The sequence below is a fragment of the Nicotiana attenuata genome, unplaced genomic scaffold (assembly GCF_001879085.1).
Source record: "Nicotiana attenuata strain UT unplaced genomic scaffold, NIATTr2, whole genome shotgun sequence".
In the NCBI taxonomy this organism is placed as follows: Eukaryota; Viridiplantae; Streptophyta; class Magnoliopsida; order Solanales; family Solanaceae; genus Nicotiana; species Nicotiana attenuata.
This window is the reverse complement of record NW_017673384.1, coordinates 27,052-53,911: the sequence shown is the minus strand read 5'-3', so window position 1 is coordinate 53,911 and position 26,860 is coordinate 27,052. Positions and strand designations below refer to the sequence as shown.

General features: G+C 40.6%; 1 protein-coding gene across 2 annotated transcripts; it reads right to left on the bottom strand.

Annotated features, from left to right (window-relative positions):
• Positions 1-12,594: 12,594 nt before the first annotated feature.
• Positions 12,595-17,561, bottom strand: LOC109216229 (E3 ubiquitin-protein ligase Praja-2-like). Of its 2 annotated transcripts, XM_019380368.1 has the most exons (7): positions 17,457-17,561; positions 16,597-16,762; positions 14,758-15,922; positions 14,623-14,673; positions 14,443-14,541; positions 13,832-13,996; positions 12,595-12,995 (listed from the first exon to the last, which is right to left on the bottom strand). In XM_019380368.1, exons 3-7 carry the CDS (start codon positions 15,895-15,897, stop codon positions 12,843-12,845), a joined length of 1,608 nt encoding a protein of 535 aa, XP_019235913.1. In that variant the 5' UTR covers positions 15,898-15,922; positions 16,597-16,762; positions 17,457-17,561; the 3' UTR covers positions 12,595-12,842. The 2 variants fall into 2 exon arrangements, with proteins under 2 accessions (XP_019235913.1, XP_019235912.1); XM_019380367.1 differs by lacking the exon at positions 16,597-16,762.
• Between the last annotated feature and the right edge of the window lie 9,299 nt (positions 17,562-26,860).

Genomic DNA, 26,860 nt, shown 5'->3' with positions numbered 1-26,860 from the left:
TGGAAAGTGACTAACTCGCAAATGTTACAGAAGAGGAACATAACTAGGACCTGGTCCGTTAGTGTTCTCTGACAGAAGTACAAGTCCACTATCCAGCTGGAATGCAACTGCATAGAAGTGACTGTTCAGACAGTGCAACAGTCACTTCTCACTAGGAAGAAGCGTACATCAAGAATTGACATCACTATCTATTGTGATATAACAACCTGGTGCAAGATACAACACTGTTGGCTATGCAAGACACTCTCAGAATAAATTAGCTAAAGTGTTTTCTGACCAAGCTTAACTCACATCGATACCATTGCAGGTAAACACGCATGATGATCATAGAAGCTAAAGGTGCAGTTATAAACTGCGAAAGAAGAGCTGTCAAAACCTTTTTCAAAAAAAAAAAATTGTTCGGGCATCAGGTTCCATGTACCACAGGTTAGTAGTAATGTGTTGTTTCTCTATGCATTCTATATCAAAATGGGAACATGATTAACTCAACTGCCACATCATCCGACTTTTCAAAGTCTGCATGACATGTCTTGTCTTTCAAATCCCTTCATCCCCTCAGTACAATAACGTTTCCCCACAAACCTGCTGCCATTTTCAAAAATCATTTAGAACCCGTTTCTCTCTCTTCTCATCATTAGTTCTCTTTCCAACAAAACTACTCTCACTCACAGCAAGTCATGAACCTTCATCTCTTCTGTATAGCTGTGATCCTCTCTTCATCTCTCTCTCCCACTCTACTTGTCTTCCAAATACCCCTCTAATGGCCATTGAATGATCGCTTCCTTCTCCCACCAGTAACCCCACACCTACTTCCCTATCATCCTTAAAATCATCCCCAGAGATTAACCATTTCACTCCTTCCAATACTAGGATATCTACACCTGGTTCCTCCTCTATTCCTATAGTGTTTCCTTTTCTGACAAACCCTGTTTTCCTTCCACACACTGAAAACCCTATGTTTCGTCACTCCTCTAATCTCATCAAGGAGCACTCAGGAGCTTTTCCCTCTCAAGCATCAGAAGTCTCTGAGGACGATCCTGATCAGTATCTGATCTCCGCAATGATGGACTTAGTGACACTCACAGAGTCACCAGAAAAGGAAGCAGCGCATAACATCATGGCTATCGCTGCTGAGAGTCTGATAAATGAAGGAGCATATCTCTCATCTGAGTATCAAGGGGAAGAAACTCCATTCCTAGGCGATGTAAGAACCATAGCACTCCTCGAGTCTCTAGCTCATAAGACACTCCCAGAAATACCAGTTGAAGCACCTGATTCTCTCCCAGGTAAACATACTTTTGCATCTCCTTATCACCCTAAGCTCTTAGAATCCTTCCCGAGGGCACCCACTATCAGGTCACAGCAGAAAGAGAGTTGTGAGTCTACAGTACAGAAAAGTAGGAGGAGTGTCAAGATAAGGAAAAAGAGGTCGATGAATAAAGGGGAATTTTTTACTGACAAGAGTGTTTCAAATAGTGGGACTGACAAAAATTCTCCAAAGGAACCTAGTTCCTTAGTGCATCAATCTATGAAAGCTCAAAAGTCTATGGATAAAGCTTCCGATGAAACTATCGAGAAACAAAATGGTGCATTCGTGAAGGGAAGCGGTAAATCTAAAAGGAGTCAAGTAGAGAAAGCCATGTCTGAAGATGATAATGAGGGGTTAGCAAGCTGGAAAGGAAAATCTGTTGAAGGATCTAGAAAACGAAAATGGGAAACCGTTAAAGAACCTGGTGTTCTGAGTACAATGCCCAGTGATAGAGCTCTTTGGCAGCAGAGACTAAGAACTCAAAAAGTCTTGTGGGGTCGTACATTTGACCTTGCAATTTCAGAGATGGCAGGTATGAGACAAATTCTGGAGATTGTTGAGTTTCAGCAATGGGAGCACTTACTTCAGGAAAGCATGCCTCTGGTGTACGAAGATGCGGTGCAAAGCTTCTACGAATCTCTCTTCACTGTTGAAGGGGATCACATTTGTGCGCTAGTAAATTGAGTAGACATTGTACTCGATGCTTCAGCGTTGGGAAAGATTCTCAGAATCCCATGTGAAGGGATGTCCTCAGTCAAAGGTGTTTGTGGTGTCAACTTTAGGAGAGCTATCATGAAAGAGCAAGCTATTCAGCAGGGGGAACAGGTGCATAAGAAGGTATTACTTCCTGAGTATCAGGTTCTTTTTGAATTGGTCAATAAGGTACTCTTACCTCGTTCTGAGAGGCGGTCTATTGCTACAAAGTTGGATATGGTCTTAATGGAATCGCTTGATGAGTTTGTCCCAATCAATCTGCCAGCAATCATGATAGACCACATGCAAAAAGTGGCAAAGTTTAAAGGTGGGAATCATGGGTTACCATATGGGTTTCTCCTCACTCAGGTGTTCAGATTCTACAAGGTTCCCTTGGGAAATCCCAGAGTGGGGACACGCAAGCAAACCTTTTCTAAGACCACTTTAGAAGAATGTGAATGTGTAGAAAGAGTTGGTGGAAGCATCTCGACCATTTCTCAGCTGATCAACGCTCAAAATGTAGCTTCTGAAGAGATCAAAAGGTTGAGGGCTCAAAATGCCATACTGGAGACTCAGCTCCGCCAAGCAAGTAAAGGACCTGATTTTGTTAATGAAGAAGTTGCCCGACCAACAAAGGAGAATGATAAACTTCGGGCACAATTACTTGAAGAACAACTGTCTACAAATGCTCGACTGGACCTGGTTCTCAAAACCACTGCTGTCTCTTCTTCTAGTGCCCCCTAGGATCCTATTCGTGTCCAGCTATTTTTGCTCTAACATTTTGTGGCTGTTGTTTTCTTTCTGTTTGCCTTATTTTTGTGATGTCATGCTGGAATTCACCAATATTGCTCTTCTCTTGCTCAGTCCATTGTTAATAGTAATGAAACAGCTCCTCTTTTTGCATATACATTGCTGTTTTCCTCGGGCTTCTTTTTTCTGTCATGCTGTGTGCACATATGTGGCATGAGTTAGCTGTGTTAGACTTCTTTATGCTAACTATCTGCTTTTGTCTCTTTTTAATGATGCCAAAAAGGGGGAAATAAAAAGGGATCTGAGCTTAAGTGGGAACTTGTTCTGCTTGTGTAGTTCTGGTACTCAGGGGGAACTTGCGTAGTTCTGGTATTAAGGGGGAACCTGCGTAGTCCTGGTAGCTTATCTGGTTGTTTGTGCTCTAATCAAATACTATCATCCACGCCTAAGTTTGTCATCATCAAAAAGGGGGAAATTGATGGGTTCTCAATGTCTTTGCCTTATGCTTATGATGTTTTGATGATCTAACAAACTTGTTGTGAAGAACCAGATAGAGAACCTGACCTACATTTCAACTGTCCTGGTCCATGAACGACCTCAGGGAGGAACACAACAGGGACCTGGTGACTCGGTCCCTTAGGGTTTTCTGACAGATTTACAAGTCTGTAACTGCTCGCAATCATTACAAAGAGGAACACAACAGGGACCTAGTCTCTTAAGGTTTCCTGGCAGAAGTACAAGTTAACTGAACAGTTGGAAAGTAACAGTGGAAAGTGACTATCTCGCAAATGTTACATAAAAGGAACACAACTGGGACCTGGTCCGTTAATGTTCTCTGACAGAAGTACAACTCCACTTTCCAGCTGGAACGCAACTGCACAGAAGTGACTATGCAGACAGTACAGTAGTCACTTCTCACTAGGAAGAAGCGTACATCAAGAATTGACATCACTATCCATTGTGATATAACAACCTGGTGCAAGATACAACACTCTTGTGCATTCAGTGATATTCTCTCAAGCATAACAGCGTTCATCCGGCATTGAAGTCACTGGTGTGTCAAGAATAAGAAGACAACTCCACTAAGGATCAGTTTCTTAATGAGTTTATGTACATCCGTAGTTGAGTTGTAATCTTGTTATTTGCTCTTCATTGTATTTCCTAGTTTGCTTTCTTAGAAGCTTTGTCTTAGGAACAAACCAAAATTTGTAAACTTCCGAGTTTATGTTGTGACTAGGAATAGTCATAAGTTTAAAGCCTTTGTAACTAGGATAGTTATAGAGTGGCTTGTGGTAGTGCATCACAAGTTAGTTAAAGTCTTTGCAATCGGGTTATTGCAAAGTGGCTTGTAATAGGGAGATTGCAAGTTAGTAAAGTTAAAAGCCTAAGAGAGTAGGTCGTAGTTTTCTGATCCCCTTGTGTGGCATTGTTCCACGTAAAAATCCCTTGTCTTCTTTACTCCCAGTCTTTATAGCATTCTCAGCATCATCTCATCTAGGACCAGGTACTCTATAGTTTGGTGGACTCATATAAACTAACAGAGTGGTCGACGGCATGGGCATGGCCGCACTAGAGGAATTTTTTGGGCCTGGTCACCTGGAGGTCCCAAAGGAGGACGTTCCCTCGGGATCTGGCAAGCCGAGTTGGAGCCCAAAGCTAGTGAAGTAGTTTCCCGATCCAAGCATGGACCCCGAGCGTAAGAGAATGGTTGTTCTCACAATCTCGGAGGATGCCTCGGTCCTGTCTGCTCCGGCGGGTGTAGCCAGCTACCTCCGATGCCTGGTGACCATGGAGGACCAGGGAAATATGAACGAGGTGAGAACGTCAAGTCTCTTCAACGAGGTGCAGCAGGCGCTGAACCGGGTAAGACGTTAACCCTTTTCTACCCCTTCAGGAATCCCTCTTATGTTTTTTATGTTTCCTACTAATTTCATTATTTTACAGGCTTCAGTGCTTCACCATGAAAGCTTCCTCCGATACCGCTTGGAGAATAGCCAGCTCGAGTTCGAGATCAAAGAGCAGGTGCGGAAAAAGAACATGTACGGGGCTCTTAGTGAGCAACAGGACGAAGCTTTTTTAAAAGACCTCCCGATTCTCCAGGCTGAGCTGGAGAAATCTCATAAGGAGGCTTCGACCCTGAAATGGGAACATGCCGACCTGGTTGTGAAGGTAAAGGTCTTTGAAGCTAAAAACGAGTAGGTAGTCATGGCAACTAATAACACAACTTCGCAGGTCCAACAAAAGATAGACCTGATCGACCAGCTGCGGGCTGAGATGGTCGAGGTCAAGGCCACGACCAAAGTGTGGAAGGGCAGGATGTACCTGCTGGCTTCGGAGAAGGAAGCAACAAAGGCGGTACTGGCATCGGTGGAGAACCAGCTTCGGGTGGCGAAGGACAAACACTACTAGAAATTCGGCAAAAATCGACCAAGGCCGACTGTCCAATTTCGGTCAGTTAAAAAACCGACCAAAGTTGGTCGGTTTTTCAAAATCTTTTATTTTTTAATTTTTTTTACGAAACCGACCAACTTTGGTCGGTTTTCTTTGGCGCAAAAAATGCAGGAAACTATTTTTGAGTCCCGCGAAATTTATTTTACAGGAAACTGACCAACTTTGGTCGGTTTTTCATTTAGAATAAATTAAAATTAATAATAAAAAAGCCGACCAAAATTGGTCGGTTAATTCGGCCGGTCATTTTAAAAAATCGACCAAAATTCGTGCTAAAATATAATTAAAGAGTATAAATAAAATAAAAGACAGTCTTAAAACAAAATGCATCAATGGTCTAGTGGTAGAATGGTATCCTGCCATAGTACAGATCCCGGATCGATTCCCAGATGGTGTATTTTTAATTACATAATTAAAATACCGACCAACTTTGGTTGGTTTTTTTGGAAAATATTTTTTTTTTGAATTTAATTGACCGACCAAAGTTGGTCGGTATGCCCTTCCGACTTTTAAAATGTCGTCCACACGTAAATGGTCGCGTTTTGGACGGTATTTGGCCATTACCGACCAACTTTGGTCGGTTTTTCTGGACGGTTTTGCCCGGATTTCTAGTAGTGAAAGCTGATAAGTGGTCTTGGCTGAATGATCATCTCCGGGAACAACTGAGCGCAGCCATCACGAAACGGGATGATCTCGGAAGAGAATATGCGGCACTAAGGTCCAAGTTGGATACAACCTCTGCTGATGCCGAGGAAATGGTGGCCCAGTGCAAGGCCGATGTGGAGGCAGTCGAGATTCGCTTAAGGACAAAGAGTAAATACATAAAGCGGCTATCCCGGAGAGAGACCCTCGAAGAGATTCACGCCCGAGGTTTTGACCAATCGGTCGAGGTTGAAGAAGCTAGGAGGCTCGAGGCCGAGGCAAATGAACTCTACGAGCCTGAGTGTCCCAAAGGTTCTGGGGGTTCCGAGGGCTTCGATGGTTCTGGCGACGAGTAGGGCACTGGTGAAGACCTGGCGTAGATGTTTTTTTTGTTTTTCTTATGTATATTTTGTTTTTATTTATTTCGAGGCCGTTCTATCGGGCCTTTGTAAATATATTTTGGATGATATAAAAATTTTCCCTTTCTTGCAATAACGTGTCTTTATTTTTAACATAGAATCAGACGTAGTTCTGGGGCATCATTTTCGGAGGTTTGAACGAAGCCCGACTTCGGTGCAACTTTGTTTTCTTGTGGCTTCGAACCCTCGGTGAGACCGGAGGTTTTCAAGATGCTTAGGTATTTTTAGACGATGTTTTTGCCTAGGATAACCTTTTAGCAGGTTTCTAATTTTCGTAAGGGCCTTACTTTTTGGTTTCGGACTTCGGATGTCTCAGAGCCATTTTTAGGGTGGCCGTAGCCTTTTATATCTGGGCACCGCCTAATAGGTTTGGAGCCTCCGAGATTAGGTAGCACCGGTTGTCCGAACTTTCATTGGGCCACATTCCTCGGGTACGGATAGCCCGTAGGCTTGATAGTCCCCGAGTAGGGGTAGCCCGTGGGCTTTTAGGTTCCGGGATCAAAGAAGCAAAAACGCATAGTGACAAAGTGTAAGGGAAGTGGAAATTTCTTTCATTTCTTAGTATGCAAGGTACATGATCGAAAGCGCATAAAACTTGTGCCATGGCTAGAGTGGACTATGTGGGCACGGTTCATACGACCGTTTGGACCTTACAATAAATCCTAACCACCAAGCCTTAGCTCTTAGCACATAAAGTTTTCTTTTTACCTTGCTAAAGACCTTAATCCGAGAGTAATGGCCCCTAGTATTCGAGGTCGAACTCGTAAAGGCTCGAATACTGTTGACCTGAAGCAAATGATCATCGACTCCAATTTGAAGCCGGTCTCCAAATCTAAGTTAGCACGTGTTACTATTTCCTCGTTAAAAACCTTGTCAAAAAACCCACTTCGGGACGAAACCGGTTCAAGGGAAAAAGAGTGCAATACGTGCTTTCAGACCTAATAGGCACATCCATCCTTGTGCTGTTACCTACATACGTTAGTCTGATTTATAACATGATCAAAAAGTAACTGAATTTGTACCTTAGCAGTAGTACCTCTTTAAGTGTGTCATGTTCCAATTGTTCGGTAGTTGTACGCTGTTTCCTACTTCGAGTTTATACGAGCCTTTTCTGGTTATTCCGACAACTCGATACGGTCCTTCCCAGTTCGGTCCCAGCTTCCCTTTGTTCGGGTTCCTGGTGTGTAATGTTACTTTCTTAAACACCAAGTCCCCGACTTGAAAGTGTCGGAGGTTGGTTCTTCGGTTTTAATACCTTTCTATTCGCTGTTTCTGGCGGCCAATCGGACCATGGTGGCCTCACGCCTTTCATCCAGTAGTTCCGGGCTCGTGATCATGGCCTTATCGGTTGGATCTTCGCTCGCATACTGGAACTTGAGGCTCGGCTCTCCCACCTTGACTGGTATTAAGGCTTTGGCTCAATAGACCAAGGAAAATGGGGTGGCCCCGGTGCTAGATTTCGAAGTCGTACGGTATGCTCACAGGACTTCGGGCAGAATCTCCTTCCATTTCCCTTTTGCAGCGGTCAACCTCTTTTTCAGGTTTTGAAGTATGGTCTTGTTTGTTAATTCTGCATGCCCGTTCCCACTAGCGTGATAAGGCGTTGATAAAATTTTATAGATCTTGTGATCTTCAAAAAATTTATTCACCTTGCTCCAGATAAATTGCTTCCCATTGTCGCAAACGATCTCGGTCGGTATCTCAAATTGACATATTATGTAATCTCAAATAAAGTTAATGACTTCTTTCTCCCGGGCCTTTTCGAATGCTTGAGCCTCGACCCATTTGGTAAAATAATTGGTCATGAATAGTATGAATTGAACTTTACCCGGTGCCCATGGAAAGGGACCGACGATGTCCATTCCCCACTTGATAAATAGCCGCGGGGACAAAACCGACTAGAGCATCTCTCCCAGTTGAGGGATCATCGGGGCGTGTCTTTGGCAATCGTCACATTTCCGTATGAAGTCCTTCCCATCTTTCTCCATTTCAGTCCAGTAATAGCCGGCCCTAATTAGTTTCCGAACCAAAGATTCTGCATCAATGGTTCCCACAAGTGCTTTCGTGAACTTCTCTTACGGCGTATTTGGTCTTTCCCAATCCCAAGCATCAAGCTAGCGGGTCATCGAGGGTTCTCCTGAACAATGCCCCTTCGTCCAAGCTAAATGTGGCAGCCTTGGTGTGCAAGGCTCTTGACTCTTTGGGATCCGAAGGCAATTTTTCGGTCTTCAAGTTGTCTATGTATTTGTTCCTCCAATCCCAAGTTAAACTTATTGAGTTTACTTCAGCGTGGCCCTCTTCTATCACCGACTTCATTAGCTGCTCTACTATTCCCGAACTGAATTCATCGGCATTGATCGACGACCCCAAGTTAGCCAGTGCATCGGCCTCGCTGTTCTTATCTCGAGTTACGTGCTGCAGGGTCCATTCCCTGAATTGATACAGGGTTACCTGTAATTTGTCCAAGTACCTACGCATTCGTTCTTTTTTTACTTTGAACGTCCCGTTAACTTGATTTACCACAAGGAGGGAGTCGCACTTAGCTTCGATCACCTCGTCCCCAAGGCTTTTAGCCATTTCTAGAAACCTGCAATCAAGGGCTTATACTCGGCCTCGTTGTTAGTCAATTTCGCAGTTTTAATAGATTGCCTAATTACATTTCGCGTAATGGGTTTTAATACGATGCCGAGCCTGGACCCTTTAGCGTTCGAGGTACCATCCGTGAAAAGTGGCCAAATTCCCGAAGTGGTCCCCGAGGTTAATAGTAATTCCGTTTTGACTTCGGGTATTAAGTCCGACATAAAGTCAGCCACGAAGTCCGCCAAAATCTGAGATTTTATGGCGGCTCGGGGTCGATACTCGATGTCGTACCCGCTAATTTTCACGGCCCATTTGGCCAACTGGCGCGAGAGCTCGAGCTTGTGCATGATGTTCCTCAGCGTGTAAGAGGTAATGACACATATGGGGTGACATTGAAAGTACGATTTTAGCTTCTTAGAGGCGCTTAGCAAAGTGAGTGCCAATCTTTTTAGGTAAGGATACCTTGATTCGGCCTCGCCTAGAGTTCTACTGACATAGTAAATAGGTAATTGCATACCTTCTTCTTTCCAAACTAAGACTCCACTTACCGCTACCTCAGAAACCACCAAGTAGAGGTACAACTATCCGTTTGCATTTGGAGTGTGCAACAAGGGCGGACTAGATAGGTACCGTTTGAGTTCTTCCAAAGCTTGTTGGCATTCCGGGGTCCAGGAAATATTATTCTTCTTCTTTAAAAGTGAGAAAAATCGATGGCTTTTGTCAGAGGACCTGGAGATGAACCGGCCCAGGGTGGCTATTCCCCCGGTCAGTCTTTGAACAACCTTGATGTTGTCCACCATGGTGATGTCTTCTATGGCTTTGATTTTGTCGGGGTTGATCTCGGTCCCTCGATTAGATACTATGAACTTGAGGAATTTTCCCAATCCGACCCCGAATGCGCACTTCTCCGGGTTCAGCTTCATATTGTATTTCTTCTGTATATCGAAGGTCTCCTGCAAATGTTTCAAATGGTCCTCTGCTAAGGAATTTGACTAATATATCGTCAATATAAACTTCCATTAATTGTTCTATATGTTCTCCGAACATCCAGTTTACTAGGCATTGATGGGTGGCAACAGTGTTCTTTAACCCAAACGACATCACATTATAGCAGTAGGTGCCAAATTTAGTGATGAAAGAAGTCTTTCATTGATCACCCGGGTCCATCCGAATTTAGTTATACCCGGAATAGGCATCGAGAAAGCTGAGTCTCTCATGCCTAGCCATCGCACCGATCATCCGATCGATGTTAGGCATGTTAAGCATGCCCTAAGGATGACCAAAGGCAGATCCATCCCTTCAATCTGGAACCTTGACACGAACTCCCTAAGCATCTCATTATCTCTTTGTTTAACCTTGAAAAGGTCCGACTTTCTGGTCTCGACCTTGATGGCCCGGCATGGGCCTTCACGGAAGCATCTGCAAGCATAGCAAATGAGTTAACAGAAATTGGGGGTAAGTTGTGGTACCATATCATCGCTCATTTGGATAAATTCTCCCCAAACTTCTTTTAACACTGACTCGATTTCATCATCTTCCAAGTCGTTCCTCTTGATCGCGCATGTATAGGAGGTCACATGCTCGTTTGGATCCGTGGTTCTGTTATACTTGGGGATATTAGGCATACGAAACCTCTTTGGGATCGACTTCGGTGTTGCCCTTGGAGGAAAATGTTTCTGGATAAACTTCTTGGAATTCGGCCCCTTCAGTATCAAGGGTGCTCTCGGGGTTTGATCGACCTTGGAATTGTAAGTTTTCACCTTTTTGTCATTACCCTCAATTTCTTATCACCTGACTCCACCCGCTTCATTAATGCTTCAAGCATTTTTATTATTCAAGGTTGACACTGAGCTCAGCTTCACCTGGTCTCTCGGTGACTCGTTCGTTTCTTTGGGAGCTTTCCCAGGATTGTTCGGGTTCGACCCTGTTGGGGGCATGGCCTTGATTCTGTAGCTGCGCAATTGCCACCTGTTGAGCCTGCAACATTTCGAAGATTAGCCGCAGACTTACCTCATCACCTTCCTCTTCGGGCACTTCTCGAGTTGTTGGTCGGGGTCCCCCTCGAACACTATTTTCGGGATCAGTTGGCAGATTGACGTCGATGGACACTTGTGAGTTAGCATCGACCGGATCGACAACTGGAACACCATTTGGATTAGCAGGAGGCACCTCGTTGCTAGGCACCAAATTGTTATTTTCGCCATGATGGCCAGACTCAGCGTCAACGCTCAAATGGGCAGACTGAGTATTCGACATTTTTAAGCTGACCTGAAATTAAGACTTTAAAGAATAAGCGTAAAATAGAGTATGTTATGGATATTTGTATCAAATCACCACTACTATCCTTAGCCCCACGGTGGGCGCCAAACTGTTTACCCTAAAATCGGATAACAATTAAATTTATACGTAATTTTAAAAATATGTAGATTTATTCAACACAAATAATTAGGAATATTAGACAAACGAGTTAAAGACAAAATGAATGATTAAACCCAGTCGTAATATTACAGCCCAGCCCGAGCCCGAATTGAACAGTAGTTTTACCCTTGATCGGACCCTTGGTTCAAAGCCAATTGCGAATGAAGAACAAACAGTGAAGTAACAACTTTTTCAATAGTTAGAAAGCATAAATGAATTTGTATTGCCTTGATTTGCGTGTTACCATCCCCTTATCAAAGAAAAGCGTCCCCTTATATAGCAAGAGGGTTTCACCCTATACAAATCTAAAAAAGGTAAAAATCTTCCTTTCTCATTAATTACTAATCTGTAACTGACATCGAACGAGATTCGCGCTGTGATATCCGGTTGGTTGCGAATATCACGGCCCTCTATCTGTCGTGCATAACCGTTCATTGTGCTTTCCGAGGTCGTAGAACTCGTCCCGAGTCCGGAGTGCGTCGTTTTATCATGCCCGATGGCGAGCACGTCGTTCACTTTTCACGGGCCTCGATACAAAAGGTTCCCAGCTTCGATTTCGATCTCGTATGTTCATGCCCTCATTCGGCTTTATTCACCGGGAAATCGGGGTGCGCGTTATCCCCGATTTTACCCGTATACAATATAGGATAAACAACATTACTAAATCGTGATGTTAAATAAGGTCCTTGATCAAAAGATTTAAAATGCCGAAAGTATTCTAAATTTTACATATTTCAGCATTTCATGTTAATATATAATCAAGGTTATAGAACCACTTGTATTTATTTGCAATAAATTAAACGGACCCAGGTGGGAAACCAACAACAAAAAAAGTACATATACTAGAAAAACAAAATATAAGAAGTACATATACTAGAATGACCGAAGAGTTTTGCCTTGACATATCAAAATCGATTTAATTCCACGCCTAAGGTTGCATGAAACTAATATTAATTATTTCCTTTGATCTGAAACAAACGTATAAGGTAGTGGTTGTAGTCTGTATTTTTCTTATGCCACCTAATGTAATGGTATTTTGGCTAATAGCAAACTTTGGCGGTAGCGAGATTCTTTATGTGCCGGTTCTTACATTTTTGTAGAAATATATACATTTTTGTTGATTAGTTTTTGTTTTCTAATTTCAAATTGAATGTCTGGTAGACTATTTCCAGTAATGCTAAGTTTTATGGTGCAAATGGAAGTACTAAACATTATAGTATTAGTTATACAAAATTTCGTTTTTTGGGACCATTTTTGTTCTTGTAGAGCCAACCAAACGATCCGTAAACGTACAAACTTATGTACTAGACAGCCTCTCTTACTAGCAACCATTGATTGCTTGAAACAAACACTTTAGAAAAGCTTTAAAGAAATGAATATGAAAGCATTCACCACAAAGCCAGAAAATGGCCTGGGTTTATTGGTTCATATGGCAAGAGCAATTAAGAAAAAAGTTCAAGAATAGAGAAAAAGATAACAGGAAAAATGAATTGCAGGAATCCACAAACCAACCCCAGATGAATTTGTACACGCGGAACTTTTTCAGCTTCCCAAATCTAGGTTGGATATCTAAAATTCTGAAACTAAGATGGCTTTTTCGACGACTCTGACGGAGCTGCTGTAGCCTTACAGATCGGGCACCAGTTCTTGAGCCTAAACCACTGTGTTATGCACTCCAAATGATACCCGTGCTCGCATCCCAACTTCCCTATTTCATCTCCAATCACATACTCCTCCTGCAAAACATAGATTGTCAGAGTGTTCATTTGGACTGAGATGAGCTTAAATAGAGCAACATGGTCAGTAAGGATTCCTATAGCCGACCCCAACTTGTTGAGGATTCATATATCAGCTATGTCTCACACAGGATATAGGATGCTACAAGCTTGGAACTGTCGACACAATGGTTAGAGCTGCCTAAATTACGCTCTCAAAAAGTCAATGGATCCCAACGTTGAAAGATCAGAAGCATTAACAAGAGTTTGAGATTTCATCTTTCAAACGCCAGTACGAAGTTCTATGAAATGTCTTGGAGATCAATGATAGGATTCTTTTGAAGAAATTCACCAGCTTTAAAGCTTTAATAAGGTCCTCAAAGAATAAACTACGTAAGTTAGTCGAGGTACGCACAAGCTGGCTCGGACACCATGGTTTAAAAAAAAAAAAAAAAAAAGAATTAACTAGTAAGCACGAGAAAAGTTAAGGAAGAATTAGAAGAGACAACTACTTGGCTTTTTAAATAGAGATCAAAAGCAAAAAATTCACTGGCACTGTTTTAGGAATAGGATAAAAAACAAGAGCATCTCAATTTTCCAGACCCCACTTGTGGGATTTCAATGGGTTTGTTGTGGTTGTTTTAGAAGGAATTTGACAAGGTAACATAGAATCTTACTTGACTAAACCTGCCTAACCAAAAAAGATAGACGCGCGTTATCTAATAACTCGGCCTCACTCCACTTGAAAAGATATGTCATAGGCAAAGGAATATGCAATCCCATAAATCTCGAAAATGGAAAAGCAAACCTTCAAATAATGAACTAAATAGCAAACATGTTTAAAGTAGGAAGAAGACCTGACAAATACTGCACTTGATGTCATCTCCATCCCCATCAGCTTCATATGTTTCTGTTTTTGAAGCCATACCTTGATAAGTGCTTTTCCGGAGGCACTTTGATAGTGCTTCCTCGGGCAGAGCTGTACTAACAGAGCCAATCCTCTCCTCAAGAGCTAATAATTCCTGTTAAACAAGTAATAAATCATTTTTCAGACAATGTGGAAGATATCATGCTAGACAAGTAGGAACTATCTTCTCCAAAACCTGGAAAGCTATTGTTTCTTTGCCCAAGGAAAATTTTAATTGAGGTTTTCAGCTAAGAAAACTTCAGATGATAACCCTCGATCATTCTTGCAAAAAAAATATACTGTTGAACATTTAGTCATAAACTATTTTCCATTCTCTCCATGGGATTCACGAGGACTAAGTTTCTAAAATCTTGATTTGATTTAGGATATGGATTTTTCATATTTTGAAGATATATTTTAAAACTAATAACGAGTACTATAGAAATTAATAAGATTATCAAGTGTTTTGAGGAAGTCATAGTCGAAGAAACTGTTGTATCACTCTTTAAATAGTAATAGTGTCTTATAAGTTGTGAGAAGAAATAGAAACAAAATACCGACCTCATAGGACATGTCATCGATATCTAATCTCATCCCTCTGTGCTGGTCATAGAAGTTAAGGCCGCTGAGGAACAAATTGGTCTCCAACGCAAGCAGTCTCTGTAGATAGAAAACAAGAGCTTATTCACAAACCCAAATAGGAAATTCCTAGGTGTAGAGAAATAAATCAACACTGACTACCTCATATGATAACTCTTCATCTTGTTCAATTCTCTCAAGTGCCAGCAACACCTGCAAAGTAAAGCAAGACCAATATATTTAAATATCAGTAAGCTTTGGGAAGTAGATTAAATCTGAATTCCTCCAGGAAAGTACCTGCGCTACTCCATCCATGTTATATCGCTGCAATGCATCACGGTTCATAAATCTGTTAATGCCGACATCAGCAGAAGTGAAAGGCACTACACCAGGTAACTCATCATCATCATCGTCATCATCGTTTCTGGGTAAACTATAAGCACTAATTTCACTTGATGAAGAATCTGTGAAAAATTGACTGGACGAACTAGGATTATCTAGAGTTGGAGTTTCAGGCTGAGGTAAATTTTGGCTGGTCTGCAATGACTCCTGTAAAGAACCCCGCAACCTAGTATTCACATTCATTGACCTGCGGGTCCTAACTGATAGAGCACGATTACCCGCACCAAAATCCGAACTTCTATTATTCCTTGAATCAGAGATGAAGATTCTAGTAGCAGGACGAACGGCACGTCCTTCATTTGGTGATGCGCCACTCATTTTCTTCCCTTTAGATGATGAACTGCTTTCACCTTCAGCATTTCTCCTTTTTACTGTGTCCCTTCTACTAATACTTGATTCTGATGGTGAACAACTATATGGGAGGACATCCGATACAGAATTGCACTTCAGATTTCTCAACCTATATCCCTCTCCACTACTACTGCCGCCCCTTGTCCCAGCACTAATGGATTTAGATGATGAAGAAACAGAGGAATCCATTGGACTCTTTTGGTTGAAAGAACCATGCCTGTGACCAAATATTTTTCGAGGTCTACTGCTTGATGTTCCACTAGAGGAACCAATTTCTGCTAATATAACTTTGCTGGATCCAGTATCTTTTGCTGATGACTGCGTCTGTTTTAAAACTACTGGCTCTTCATGTAAGGAAATGGTATCTGATTGCTTATTCTCAATGTTAGACAACGATTTTCTATGAGATTCTTTGCATGACCTTCCCGCACTAGGCATTGTAGAAGATGTCATAGATGAACTGCCAACGACTTCCTTCCCATTTGAAGAACCGAAAGCAGGCCTTAACTGTCTGGCTTTCTCCATGCATCCAACTCTGGAACTCTTCATATAGTTGACTCGGCCAGTACATCCAACTCGAGTGCAATACTGGACATTTTTATCTTTGTTGTCAGCAGTCTCCCTCAAACCTCTTCTCGGGGCAACTAAGCCATTAGCAGTTCTTTTAGCAGAATATTCATCCATGTCTTACACGAAGCACCATTTATTTCTGTGTAAAGCATATAGTCTAAAATTAGTATTATCATTAAGGCCTAAAGGAAGTTTATCTATGCTCGAAGACATTTCTTTTGCAGCTACGACAACTCTTACAAGAGAACAGGTGATCTACAAAATAGACTTTTGGGTTTTACGTGATCAAGTTATCACAACAGACTTCTAAAGTAATCTCTAAAATTTCATGAATGATCAAGTTCAATTGTTCAAAGTATTGTTAGCAATTAGCTAAGAGAAACTTCACCTGACGTCAAGTAGACATCTGGCTGTTAGGTGATCAACAAGAAAAAGCTTCAAGCATATATAAATCTGAATTATAGCAGTTTGTTTTTATTCATAGCAGTTATGAGTTTAGATGACTAACACTCTCTCTGACTCATAATATCATCAAAACACCTTTCCTTAAGAGTTCTCTTTCAGAACTTATGAACCTTCTTAAGAGGGTAACTAATAGTACTAAGACAACCAAAAGCCAATTCATCTTTCTTTTTTTGTACATCTTTTTGCATATAAGCAAATCAAATTGGTAATTCACACATCTTTAGATCAACATATGACCTAAATTCTACGAAAACCCCATAGCTAAAACAACAACAACAACAACAAACCCAGTGTAATCCCACAGGCGGAGTCTGGGGAGGGTAATGTGTACGCAGACCTTACCCGTACCTTGTTAAGGCAGAGAGGTTGTTTCCGATAGACCCTCGGCTCAAGGAACAAAGACCCCATAGCTAAAACAATAAAAATGACAAGCATCATTTTACTAAAGCCCACTAGTGATGGAAGCTTATGTTCACCAGTTCCTTTTAAGAATATCTGATATGAGGATACTTGGCTGAAAATGAAAGAAATTAATGAAATCCAAGAAAGTAACATAAATAATAACCTAAAAGAATCATCCAAAAGAATTAACAAGAATACAGAAGGGACAAATAAGATCGCAGCATAGTAAAAAGGCCAATATTAACTCATGAAATTTGAACACTATCCCATAAATAACTTGAAACAAAAGCTATCACGAAGCTTCAAACAACAAAAGTAGATACCAAAATTATCATCAGAGACACGTAAAGTTTGTCAATCAATAAAAAAAATACTAAACACAGACAAAAACATATAATCCAAATAAAACTGATCAACAAGAAAACAATCAAAGTGGGAAGGAAAAAAAAGGAAATGAAAAGTCACTAAAGGAAGTCAACCAGCGTAGCAAGAGAACATCCAAATAATTTTTTTTTTATAAAAAATAACATCAAAAGAATTGCAAAAAAAAAGGTTGAAAATCAATTTTCCCCTGTCTAACTTCAAGAAAGTGATTATAGCACCATAATCAGCCAAAAGAAAATTGAGGAAAAAAACGTTTCAAATTTCTTTTTGAAGCAATTAAAAGAAAAACTGAATTATAGCACCAAAATCAGCCGAAAAGAATACCGTGAAAAACAACTGAAAATTCTTTTTGGACTCTCTACTTCGAAACCAAATACAAAAAACTAACAAGGAAGTGAATTATAGTATCATAATTTCTTTACCTTTCTCCTCTTCTGTTGTTGTTCTTGTGGAGAAGAAAATGAGAGAAATGAGAGTATGTAGGATCAAATATAGAGAGAGAAAACTCAACAAACATATGCTGAATTGCCGTACTGCCAATTGAGTCTTGGGAAGAATTATCAGTCGTTGGATCTAATTTTGTTTGGAAAGTTAAATATCGACGGCTCTCCATCATTTATGCATCACGTTTCAATAGCTGCTTGACTTGTTCTTACTTTGGTCCCCTACTAAACTAAAACACCAAACTAATAAGTATAATTATTTTCCCTCAACCAAAACAATAAAGATATAGAAAACTTGTAAAATTCATATTCCAACTTTTCAATTTTGAATTTTGAAGTCTAATTTCATATTAAATATAAAATATACTAATAGTATAAAAAATTATTTACACTGCCAGTATATATAATTTAAATTTAGTTACAAATATAACTCCTCTTTTGATATTGAATTTCTAGCTAGGAGTGCTATTACACTTCAAATAAACTAAAATATACCATAAAAAATTCTCTCTCTAAAAATCTCTTTGAGCGCATGTTAAGCAAGGACTGCTAACCTACGCTGCTAGAGATGGCTAGACAGTAGAAGAGGAACTCCATAGCTAAGGTGAAGAACACGGAAGAGGATGAGAAGGCCGAAGAAGAAGATGGTAGGCTGGTTACACCAGAAACAGGGATTACCCAAACCCTTGGGTCGGTGCAATTGTTCCATTGGATGAAAGGCATGGGTAGTGCACCAACGATTCTGCATGGACAGGACAAGAAGGAATTGACGGAGCCAGTGAAAAATCAAGCTCTGGTAGCTTAAATTGAAGAGTCACCTGCAGATCCAGCACTTAATGAAGCTGATATGGCGACGGCAGCAAGGAAGCTAACCTTCTCATCAAGCCTAGAAACCAACGTTAACTGAGATAGTCCAAGGTAATAGATCTGTGCAGCAAGGATTAAAGTTGAATTACTATCCCCCACTTATCAAGGATGGAAGAAAAATTTGTTAGATTAAACCATATAGAAGTGGAGGAACAGAGTAGAAGATGGAGCACATGTTTAATTGGCTATGTCATAGGTGGATCCCCTCAGTTCAAGGAGATGTTGAAATTTTTTATGGGGTATGGCAGTTTGTTACGACCCCACAGGTATTAATCCATGACGAAGGTTATTTCATCTTCAAATTTGAATCTGACGAGGATAGAGATGCAATACTGTAAAATGGTCCATACACCTTTAACAATAGACCAATGATTTTGAAGAAATGGGATCCAGATTTCCAAATGAGCAAGGAGAGTACAAAAAATATCCCAGTATGGGTTAATTTCCCTGGATTGCCTATAAAATACTGGACAGTGGAGAATTTAGGAAGAATTGCGAGCTCAATTGGGAATCCTATCTGTACTGACAAATTAACAGCTCAGGAAGCAAGGATATCTTATGCCCGCATGTTGATAGAAATGGATGTGTCTCAACCATTGCCTGAGACAATATTGATAGAAACAGCTGAGGGCAAAAATAGGGAGCAAAGATTAAGCTATGATTGGCAGCCTACTTTCTGTCAAGAATGCCTAGTAATTGGTCATGGGACAGGGGAATGTAGAGCTCCAGCAGAGGGGATGAAGTAACCTGGTCCTATTCCTAAAGGTCAGAGAGAAAACCAGCAAAGAAGGGGAAGGAAACCACTCACTAAGTAGATTGCCAAACCTAAGCCAGCTGTGGAAGTACAGGATCAAAAAGTTAGCAAAGAACAAGTGACTACAACAATACAAGAAGTAGTTACTACAGGGAGTGAGCATAAAGACAAAGAAGAGTTCCAGGTAGCCAAATCAAAAGGGAAACAGGTGCAGAGTCCAAAGGTGACAACATCAATAAGGAAGGGTATGACTGAAGAGGCAATTGAAAATTTCCTACATCAAAACAGATTTAAGGCACTAAGAATTCAGGAAGGGGAGGATGTTAGCCTAGCATCTAAAGAAGGAAGAGTACCTCTTGCCCATCCCCCATGATTATTAGCTCTTGGAATATTAGAGGGCTAAATAAGCCCTATAAGCAGAAAAAACTCAAGGCCTTTCTGCTGAAAAATAAAATAACTGTCTTAGGATGCCTTGAGACAAAAGTAAAGATAAAGAATGAGAAAAAGGTTAGAAGAAAATTTGGGGATTGGGAAATATTTTCAAACTACTCATATGACCCTAACGGACGAATATGGATATTGTGGAAGGCACAACAAGTAGACATAACCATAATACAAGCTGGAGCTCAAATGGTGCACTGTGAAGTCAAAGACAAGAACTCAACATTCCACTGTTGGTTAACTTTTATTTATGGATATAACACAATTGCAGAAAGGCAGGAAATATGGAAACAGGTGAGATAGATTAATAGTACTATGGTGGAGGCTTGGCTTGTGCTAGGAGATTTTAATACTATGCTTTCTGATAGAATCAATGGGAATCCTGTCAGTCAAAGTGAGGCGATAGACTTTCAAACTTGTGTTGAGGATACAAGTCTGGGACTGCTGAATAGAAAGGGGTGCCAATGGTCATGGTGCAATAAAAGGGATGCTGCTGATAGAATATATAGCAACATTGATTGTAGGGGTGTGCATTCGATTTATCAATTCGATTTTGACCCTTATCGATAATTACTTATCGATTATCGATTCGTACATATGCTTATCGTTATCGTTTCAATAAGGTTTCGATTTTTTCGATTTCGATTTATCGATTTTGGGGGCTTATCGATTCGGTTATCCATTACACCAATAAGAAAATTTGCGGGATTCCAAGGAAAGTATATCGCTATAAACGCGCCTAACTAATATGGACAAAAAGAAGCTAAAATAAGACGAACACCATTTATAATATAAAAATTGTGTCAACAAGCACATGCAACAAAACTAAAGTAAGGGATCAAATGTATGCCACCAACACTCCAACGGTATAAAAAACAAAACAAAAGAAAACACATCCTCACGGCTAATTCTGTTTTCCATTAATTTGAACTTCATTCCCTTGATCTTTAAATATGATCATTCCTTAAATGTGGTAGAGAAAATAATAGGGTAAGGGACTTAGGGTAAAGGAAATGGTATAGATTAGGGAAAATAATATTGTATAGCCGCTTTCAAAATAGTAGCGGAATATATACATTCTGTATGTTATATTAATCTATACAAATAGGTAATTACTCATTTAACAAGTGTCTACAGTCTAGGGGTGTGCATTCCATTTATCGTTTCAATAAGGTTTCGATTTTTTCCATTTCGATTTTGATAACAAATAATCGATTCGATTTATCGATAAACCGATTCGAATGCACACCCCTAATTGATTGGGCCCTAGGGAATCCCTACTGGTTCATGAAGTATAACAACATAGAGGCAACTTATGAGAATTATGGGGTTTCTAATCATTTACCCATACTATTGTGCACTGAGGTCAAAAGAAACTATTTGCCTAAACCATTTAGGCTTCTTATTGTGCTTATGCAGGAGGATGAATTTAACATGATGGTTCAAGAGGTGTGGAGCCAAAAAATCACTGGATATGGTATGTACTCAGTATGGCAGAAGTTGCAGACTCTAGGGAGCAAAGCAAAAGGGATGAATCAAGCTTTCAACTCAGTGGATAAAAGACTTGAGAACCTAAATGATCAACTGCAACAAGTACAAAAGGAGATAGATGATGATTTATTCAATAGATCACTGATCCTGAAGGAGAAAGAACTATTACTACAAGTAGAAAAATGGGAAGGTATTCAAGAGAAGGTATATAGGCAAAAATAAGGGGCCATGCAGATCGTAGCAGGAGACTCTAATACAAGATTTTTCTATGCTCATCTAAAAGCAAGGCAGGCTAGAAATAGAGTCTCTACCATCTGTAATGACCTTGGGCATAGGCTAACTGACCCCCGGCTGGTAGAACAAGAGTTCATATCTTTTTTTGAAGGCTTGCTGGGAACAAGGGCTATTGAATTACCCTGCATTGATGTGAATATTGCCAGGAATGGACCTTGTTTGGATAGAGAACAACAACAACAACTTGTCAAGAGTGTTTCTAATATAGAGATTCTGCAAGAACTTAAAGGTATTCCAAATGATAAAGCACCTGGCATTGATGGATTTTCAGTTGAGTTCTTTAAGAAATACTGGCATATAGTGGGAGAGGATGTTATAGAGGCAATCAAGGAGTTCTTTAAATCAGGGAAACTACTGAAGAATATCAGCAGTACTACTATTACATTGGTGCCAAAGGTGTCCAGCCCTTCATATATAAAGGAATTTCGGCCTATAGCATGCTGCACTACTATCTATAAGCTCATTGCCAGAATCCTTACATCAAGATTAAAAACAGTGGTGGACCTTATAGTTGGACCTGCTCAGTCAGCTTTCATAGAAGGGAGAAGTATTCTGGATAATGTGATTATTGCTCATGAATTGGTTAAGGGATATAACAAAAAAGGAGTCTCTCCCAGGTGCATTATAAAAGTGGACATAAGGAAGGCCTATGATTCAGTTGAATGGCCTTTCTTAGAAATGGTTTTACATGAATATGGTTTTCCAAATAAGATGGTAAGGTGGATTATGGAGTGTGTAACCAATGTGAACTACTCTATACTGATAAATGGTGGGCTTACTAATAGATTTCAAGCAAATAAAGGACCGAGGCAAGGGGATCCCATGTCCCCATACCCGTTTGTCCTAGTGATGGAGTATCTGAGTAGAACATTGAAGACTCTTAAAGACATCCCAGACTTCAATTTCCACCCAAAATGTGCCAAATTAAACCTGACTCATATTTGTTTTGCAGATGATCTGATTATGTGCTGTAGAGCTGATAAAATCTCTATCCAACTACTGCTGGAAAAATTCAATCATTTCTCAAAGGTGACAAGACTCATGGCTAACTTAGAGAAAAGTTCTATCTATATAGCTGGAGTTACTCAGGATTTCAAAGACATGATTAGCACTGACTATCAGTTCAAGCTGCTCAAATACCTGGGAGTTCCTTTATCCTCAAGGACCCTATCTATCCAGCAATGTATGCCATTAGTGGAGAAGATCACCAACAGAATAAAATGCTGGACCTCAAATTTCCTGTCTTATAGTGGCAGAGTACAACTGATAAAAATGTGTTATTTGAGATGCAAACATACTGGGGACAGGTGTTCTTGTTGCCAAAGAAGATTATACAATTGGTGAATGCTGTGTGCAGATCATTTTTATGGACAGGTAGCCAAATCCCATCAAAGAGAGCCTTGATATCTTGGGATAGTATTTGTATGCCAACTTCAGCTGGTGGTCTAAATGTCATGGACTTTATATGGTGGAACAAAGCAACAATATGCAAACTAATGTGGGCAATTCATACAAAAAAGGATGCCCTTTGGATAAATGGATTCACTCCATTTACATCAAAAGGCAGGACTTCCATACAATGAGTACTCCTAATCAAGCCCGTTGGCTAGTAAAGAAGATGTTTGATATCAGAGAATGGTACCTGACTATTGACTCCTTTGCTAATATAAACAAATTCTGCAGAAAGGGGCAATTCAATTCAAATGTACACCTTATCGAGACCTCAGTTTCCAAAGGTTCGTTGGAAAGCCTTAATGTTAGGCACCACCATACCTAGACACAACTTCTTTCTATGGCTACACTTTACCACAGACTGGTCACAGTGGATAGGTTGACAGCTTGGGGAATACAGGTCGATGATAGATGTGTATTATGCAACAGTGGAAAAGTAGAAACAATGTCTCACTTATTCTTTGATTGCCAATACTTAAGGAATATGTGGAACACACTGCTTACCTGGATGGGAGAAAGACATCAAATTGGTACCTGAGAAGAGGAAGTATTATGGTTGATGAAAAGAACAAAAAATGGTAGACCCCGGAATAGCATCTTGGCATTTCTGTTTGCAGCAGTGATATACCATACATGGATAGAAAGAAACATGCGCAGATTTCAGGGGAAACAGACAGATACAAAAAAGATTATACGTGACATTGTCCTTCAACTACATATCAAAGGACAATAGAGGATAAAATGGAAGAAGATCTTAGAAGGAGTAGATAGTTTCCCTGTATGAAATGTAGAAGTAGAGGAACTGTTAATATGTAAAGGATAGTTGTCTTTTTCTGATAGTTTTTTTTTTTTGATGTTATTTGAGTCTAACTCCTAAGTCCAAAGGAGTTAGAGGTGCTGTAAATTCTTTACTAGTTAAATAAAGTTTTTGATATTTGACCCCCAAAAAAAAACTAAAATATATTTTAATTAAGAAACAACTTGTATATATAGTACAACTCCGTCACTCTATGTTTCCATCAAATAAATTGGGAAACAATTCTTACTACAATAATTAGTCTCAGGATTTTAAGTATTAATTAATGATAAATATTATTATATGTTAGCACTTAGCAATTAAAAAAGTTAGGCTTTTCACAAAATGAATACAAAATAGACAGCGTTGCTCAAATGCAAGAGAATTAATAAGGGAATAACAATTTGTCAAATAAAGAACTAAGACCGAAAACCAACAACAAGTGAATAAATGAACTTTAACTATCTATTTCCATAAGAAAATTGTATAGGGTAAAATAGGTTTATATTAAATGCTCCCATACTATAGCGATATATGGAGCCGAAGGCAGAAGGTAACCAGGTCTGAAGGCGACAATCTCATTTATCTCCGAAGGGAATGATGTTCGTAAAGACGAGATAAATGCCTGCCACCTGATGACTTTAATGGAGAGTAACCTATAGCATTAAGTATGTAGTCCGTTACAGAGAATATGACATTTATTGCCTACCGTTACACATTCTTCAATGACTCCCATAATTGTTACTTAATAGGGGCTTGATCCTAGGACCTTGTTCCCTAGGCACCATTATAAATAGAGAGCTCAACAACCATTGTAAGACACACGAATTTTCTGACAAGCTAATACATACTTTGTTCAAAAGCTCAATAATATTTCATCTTCTGCTTATATATATTGTTACTACTGCCTCTGAAAGCTCTGCTCCCGGAATCAAGATTTTTACTGTCTTATCTCGATTTCAATGTTAAGTCTAACATTCTTGATTAATTTATTTATCAATTTGGGATCAAATTAATTCACTTTTTTATAAACCACGTACAAATTTAACTATACCATTTTACGGGTAAATAGTTTGGCGTCCACCGTGGTGCTTAGACAGTTGTGTAATTGAGTTGATCTTTACATCTATTACTAACCTGTTTGATTCTTTGTTCTTAGCAAAAATCATAGAAAATGGTAGATAACGATGTCAACATCGCACACAACGTTGAGACCCAAGGAAATCAGTCTTAGCATAAAGATTCAATCAGTGATACCCACAATGAGGGGATGAGGCCACGCCGGTCCATGGCGGGCAGTATCTGTGTCATGTTCGAGAGGCAACTCCTAATGATGCTGAAGAAGAGCACGTCACTGAAATAGTAAGGATCTTGAGGGAGCAACAAAAGGCTATTATGGGTCATCTCTCACAATAGGACCAGGTTATGACAAAGTTGAGGCAGGCGTTGTCGAGTGCTTCCAACAACGTGAATGGGCGAGGTCCAGTTCCTCCCGATGCTCCCACAAATCAAACAACGTAGAGGGTCGATGACAACACCTCGAGGGGCGAAATCGGCTTTAATAAGGCTGGGAGGAATGATAGTGGATCCGGTAACAACAATGAGAATGATCCCTTTAAAACTGAACTCGTGTGATTTATGAGGGAAGCAAATGCCCGAATGGATCAAATTCGGGGGGCGCCACCCGTATTGAAAGGACTAGACTTAAAGAATTGCACCCAATTGCCGTTCAAACCAAGCGCGGCACAAGAATTGATCCCGAAGCGATTCAAAATGCCAGACGTGCCGAAGTATGATGGGACTCTGATCCGCAAGAGCACATCACCACTTATACAACGGCGGTGAATGGAAACGATTTAGCTCTGCATGAGATTGAGTTAGTCTTACTAAAGAAATTCGGGGAGACCCTCACAAAAGGGGCCCTGACATGGTACTCACTCTTGCCCAAGCATTTAATGGATTCCTTTGAGATGCTTGCATATTATTTTATTAAGGCCCATGCCGGGGCCAGAGAAGTACAGGACCAAAAGGATGACATATTCAGGATTGCACAAGGAGAGTTCGAATTGTTGCGGGAGTTCGTAACCAGGTTCCAGAAAGAAAGAATGCTGCTCTTGTCCGTACCAGACGAATGTGTAGCTGAAGCTACTAAAGGGCTGAATCCTAGAAGTTCTGATGCTTCCTGGAAATTGAAAGAAAGTCTGCTCGAGTTCCAGGACTACATGGGCGAATGTTCACAACTGCTACGAGATAAAGATAAGAATTGAGGATGATCAGCTCGGTTTCCCGGCGTCAACCAAGGGTCGGACAGGGAGAAGAATAAGGAAAGATCAAAGGAAGATTTCGACTGTCTTTAAGGGTCGATTTTTTCCCTACGAACAGGCCGAAGGATGAGGCAGAGGTTTCTGGTCGGCGGATAGATTCACTACTGATAGGAGAGCAGATCGCAGCCGGAGTAACAGGCCATCGCAGGATAAGGAGATATCGGGTTCCCGAGATTCCTCCTACCCCAGGCTTTCCGAATACAACTTCAACGTCAGCGTAATGGAGCTGATGTCGGCTATGAGGAACATTAAGGAAACACGGTTCCAGAAACCAATGAGATCTGATACCAGTTAGAGATATCCTACTTTGTGGTGCGACCGGACTAGGGACTACCGACATTTTCCGGAGAAGGTGGCGACATTGCTGAGAACGGCCATCTCAAAGAGTTCTTAAGTGATCGGGCTGAAAACAATTACGGTTGTAATCATGGCAACGCGGAACCTTCGAAAGAAGGAGAAGATCCTCCACGTTTGATGATCAACATGATTTTCGGGGAAAAGAGATTAATGGTGTGGCCTTTTCGACGACAAAGAAGACGAAGGTATCAGTACCCCACAGTAAGAGACTCCAGGAAGTCGCTGAGGACGACATTACTTTCACGGAGGAAGACGTGGATGGACTATTGCTGTCGCACAACGATGCCTTGGTAATCTCTTTAAATGTCTTAGATTTTAAAATTAAACGTGTTTTGGTGGACCTAGGAAGTTCCACTTGGGGACATGGCTAAACCCCAAGCTCAGGTCCGGATCTATTGAATTTCTTAAATTTAATGTTGACTATTTTACATGGTCGTATGCGGATATGACAGGTGTCCCGCCAAAAGTGGTCGTGCGCAAACTAATCCTGGATCCCAACATCCCTCCGGTAAGATAGAATAAACCTCCTATCGCCGAGGTCAGAAACAAATTCGTCAAAGAAGAGTTAACTTGTTTGCTCGATATCGGTTCAATCCGAGAGGTAAAG

Excerpts from the sequence above, each read along its gene's own strand:
- LOC109216229 (XM_019380368.1), bottom strand. The coding sequence starts at position 15,897 with ATGGATGAATATTCTGCTAAAAGAACTGCTAATGGCTTAGTTGCCCCG. Across the intron at positions 14,542-14,622 it reads ATGAAGAGTTATCATATGAG|AGACTGCTTGCGTTGGAGAC; the intron begins GTAGTCAGTGTT and ends TTCTATCTACAG. Across the intron at positions 13,997-14,442 it reads TCGATGACATGTCCTATGAG|GAATTATTAGCTCTTGAGGA; the intron begins GTCGGTATTTTG and ends CTTGTTTAACAG.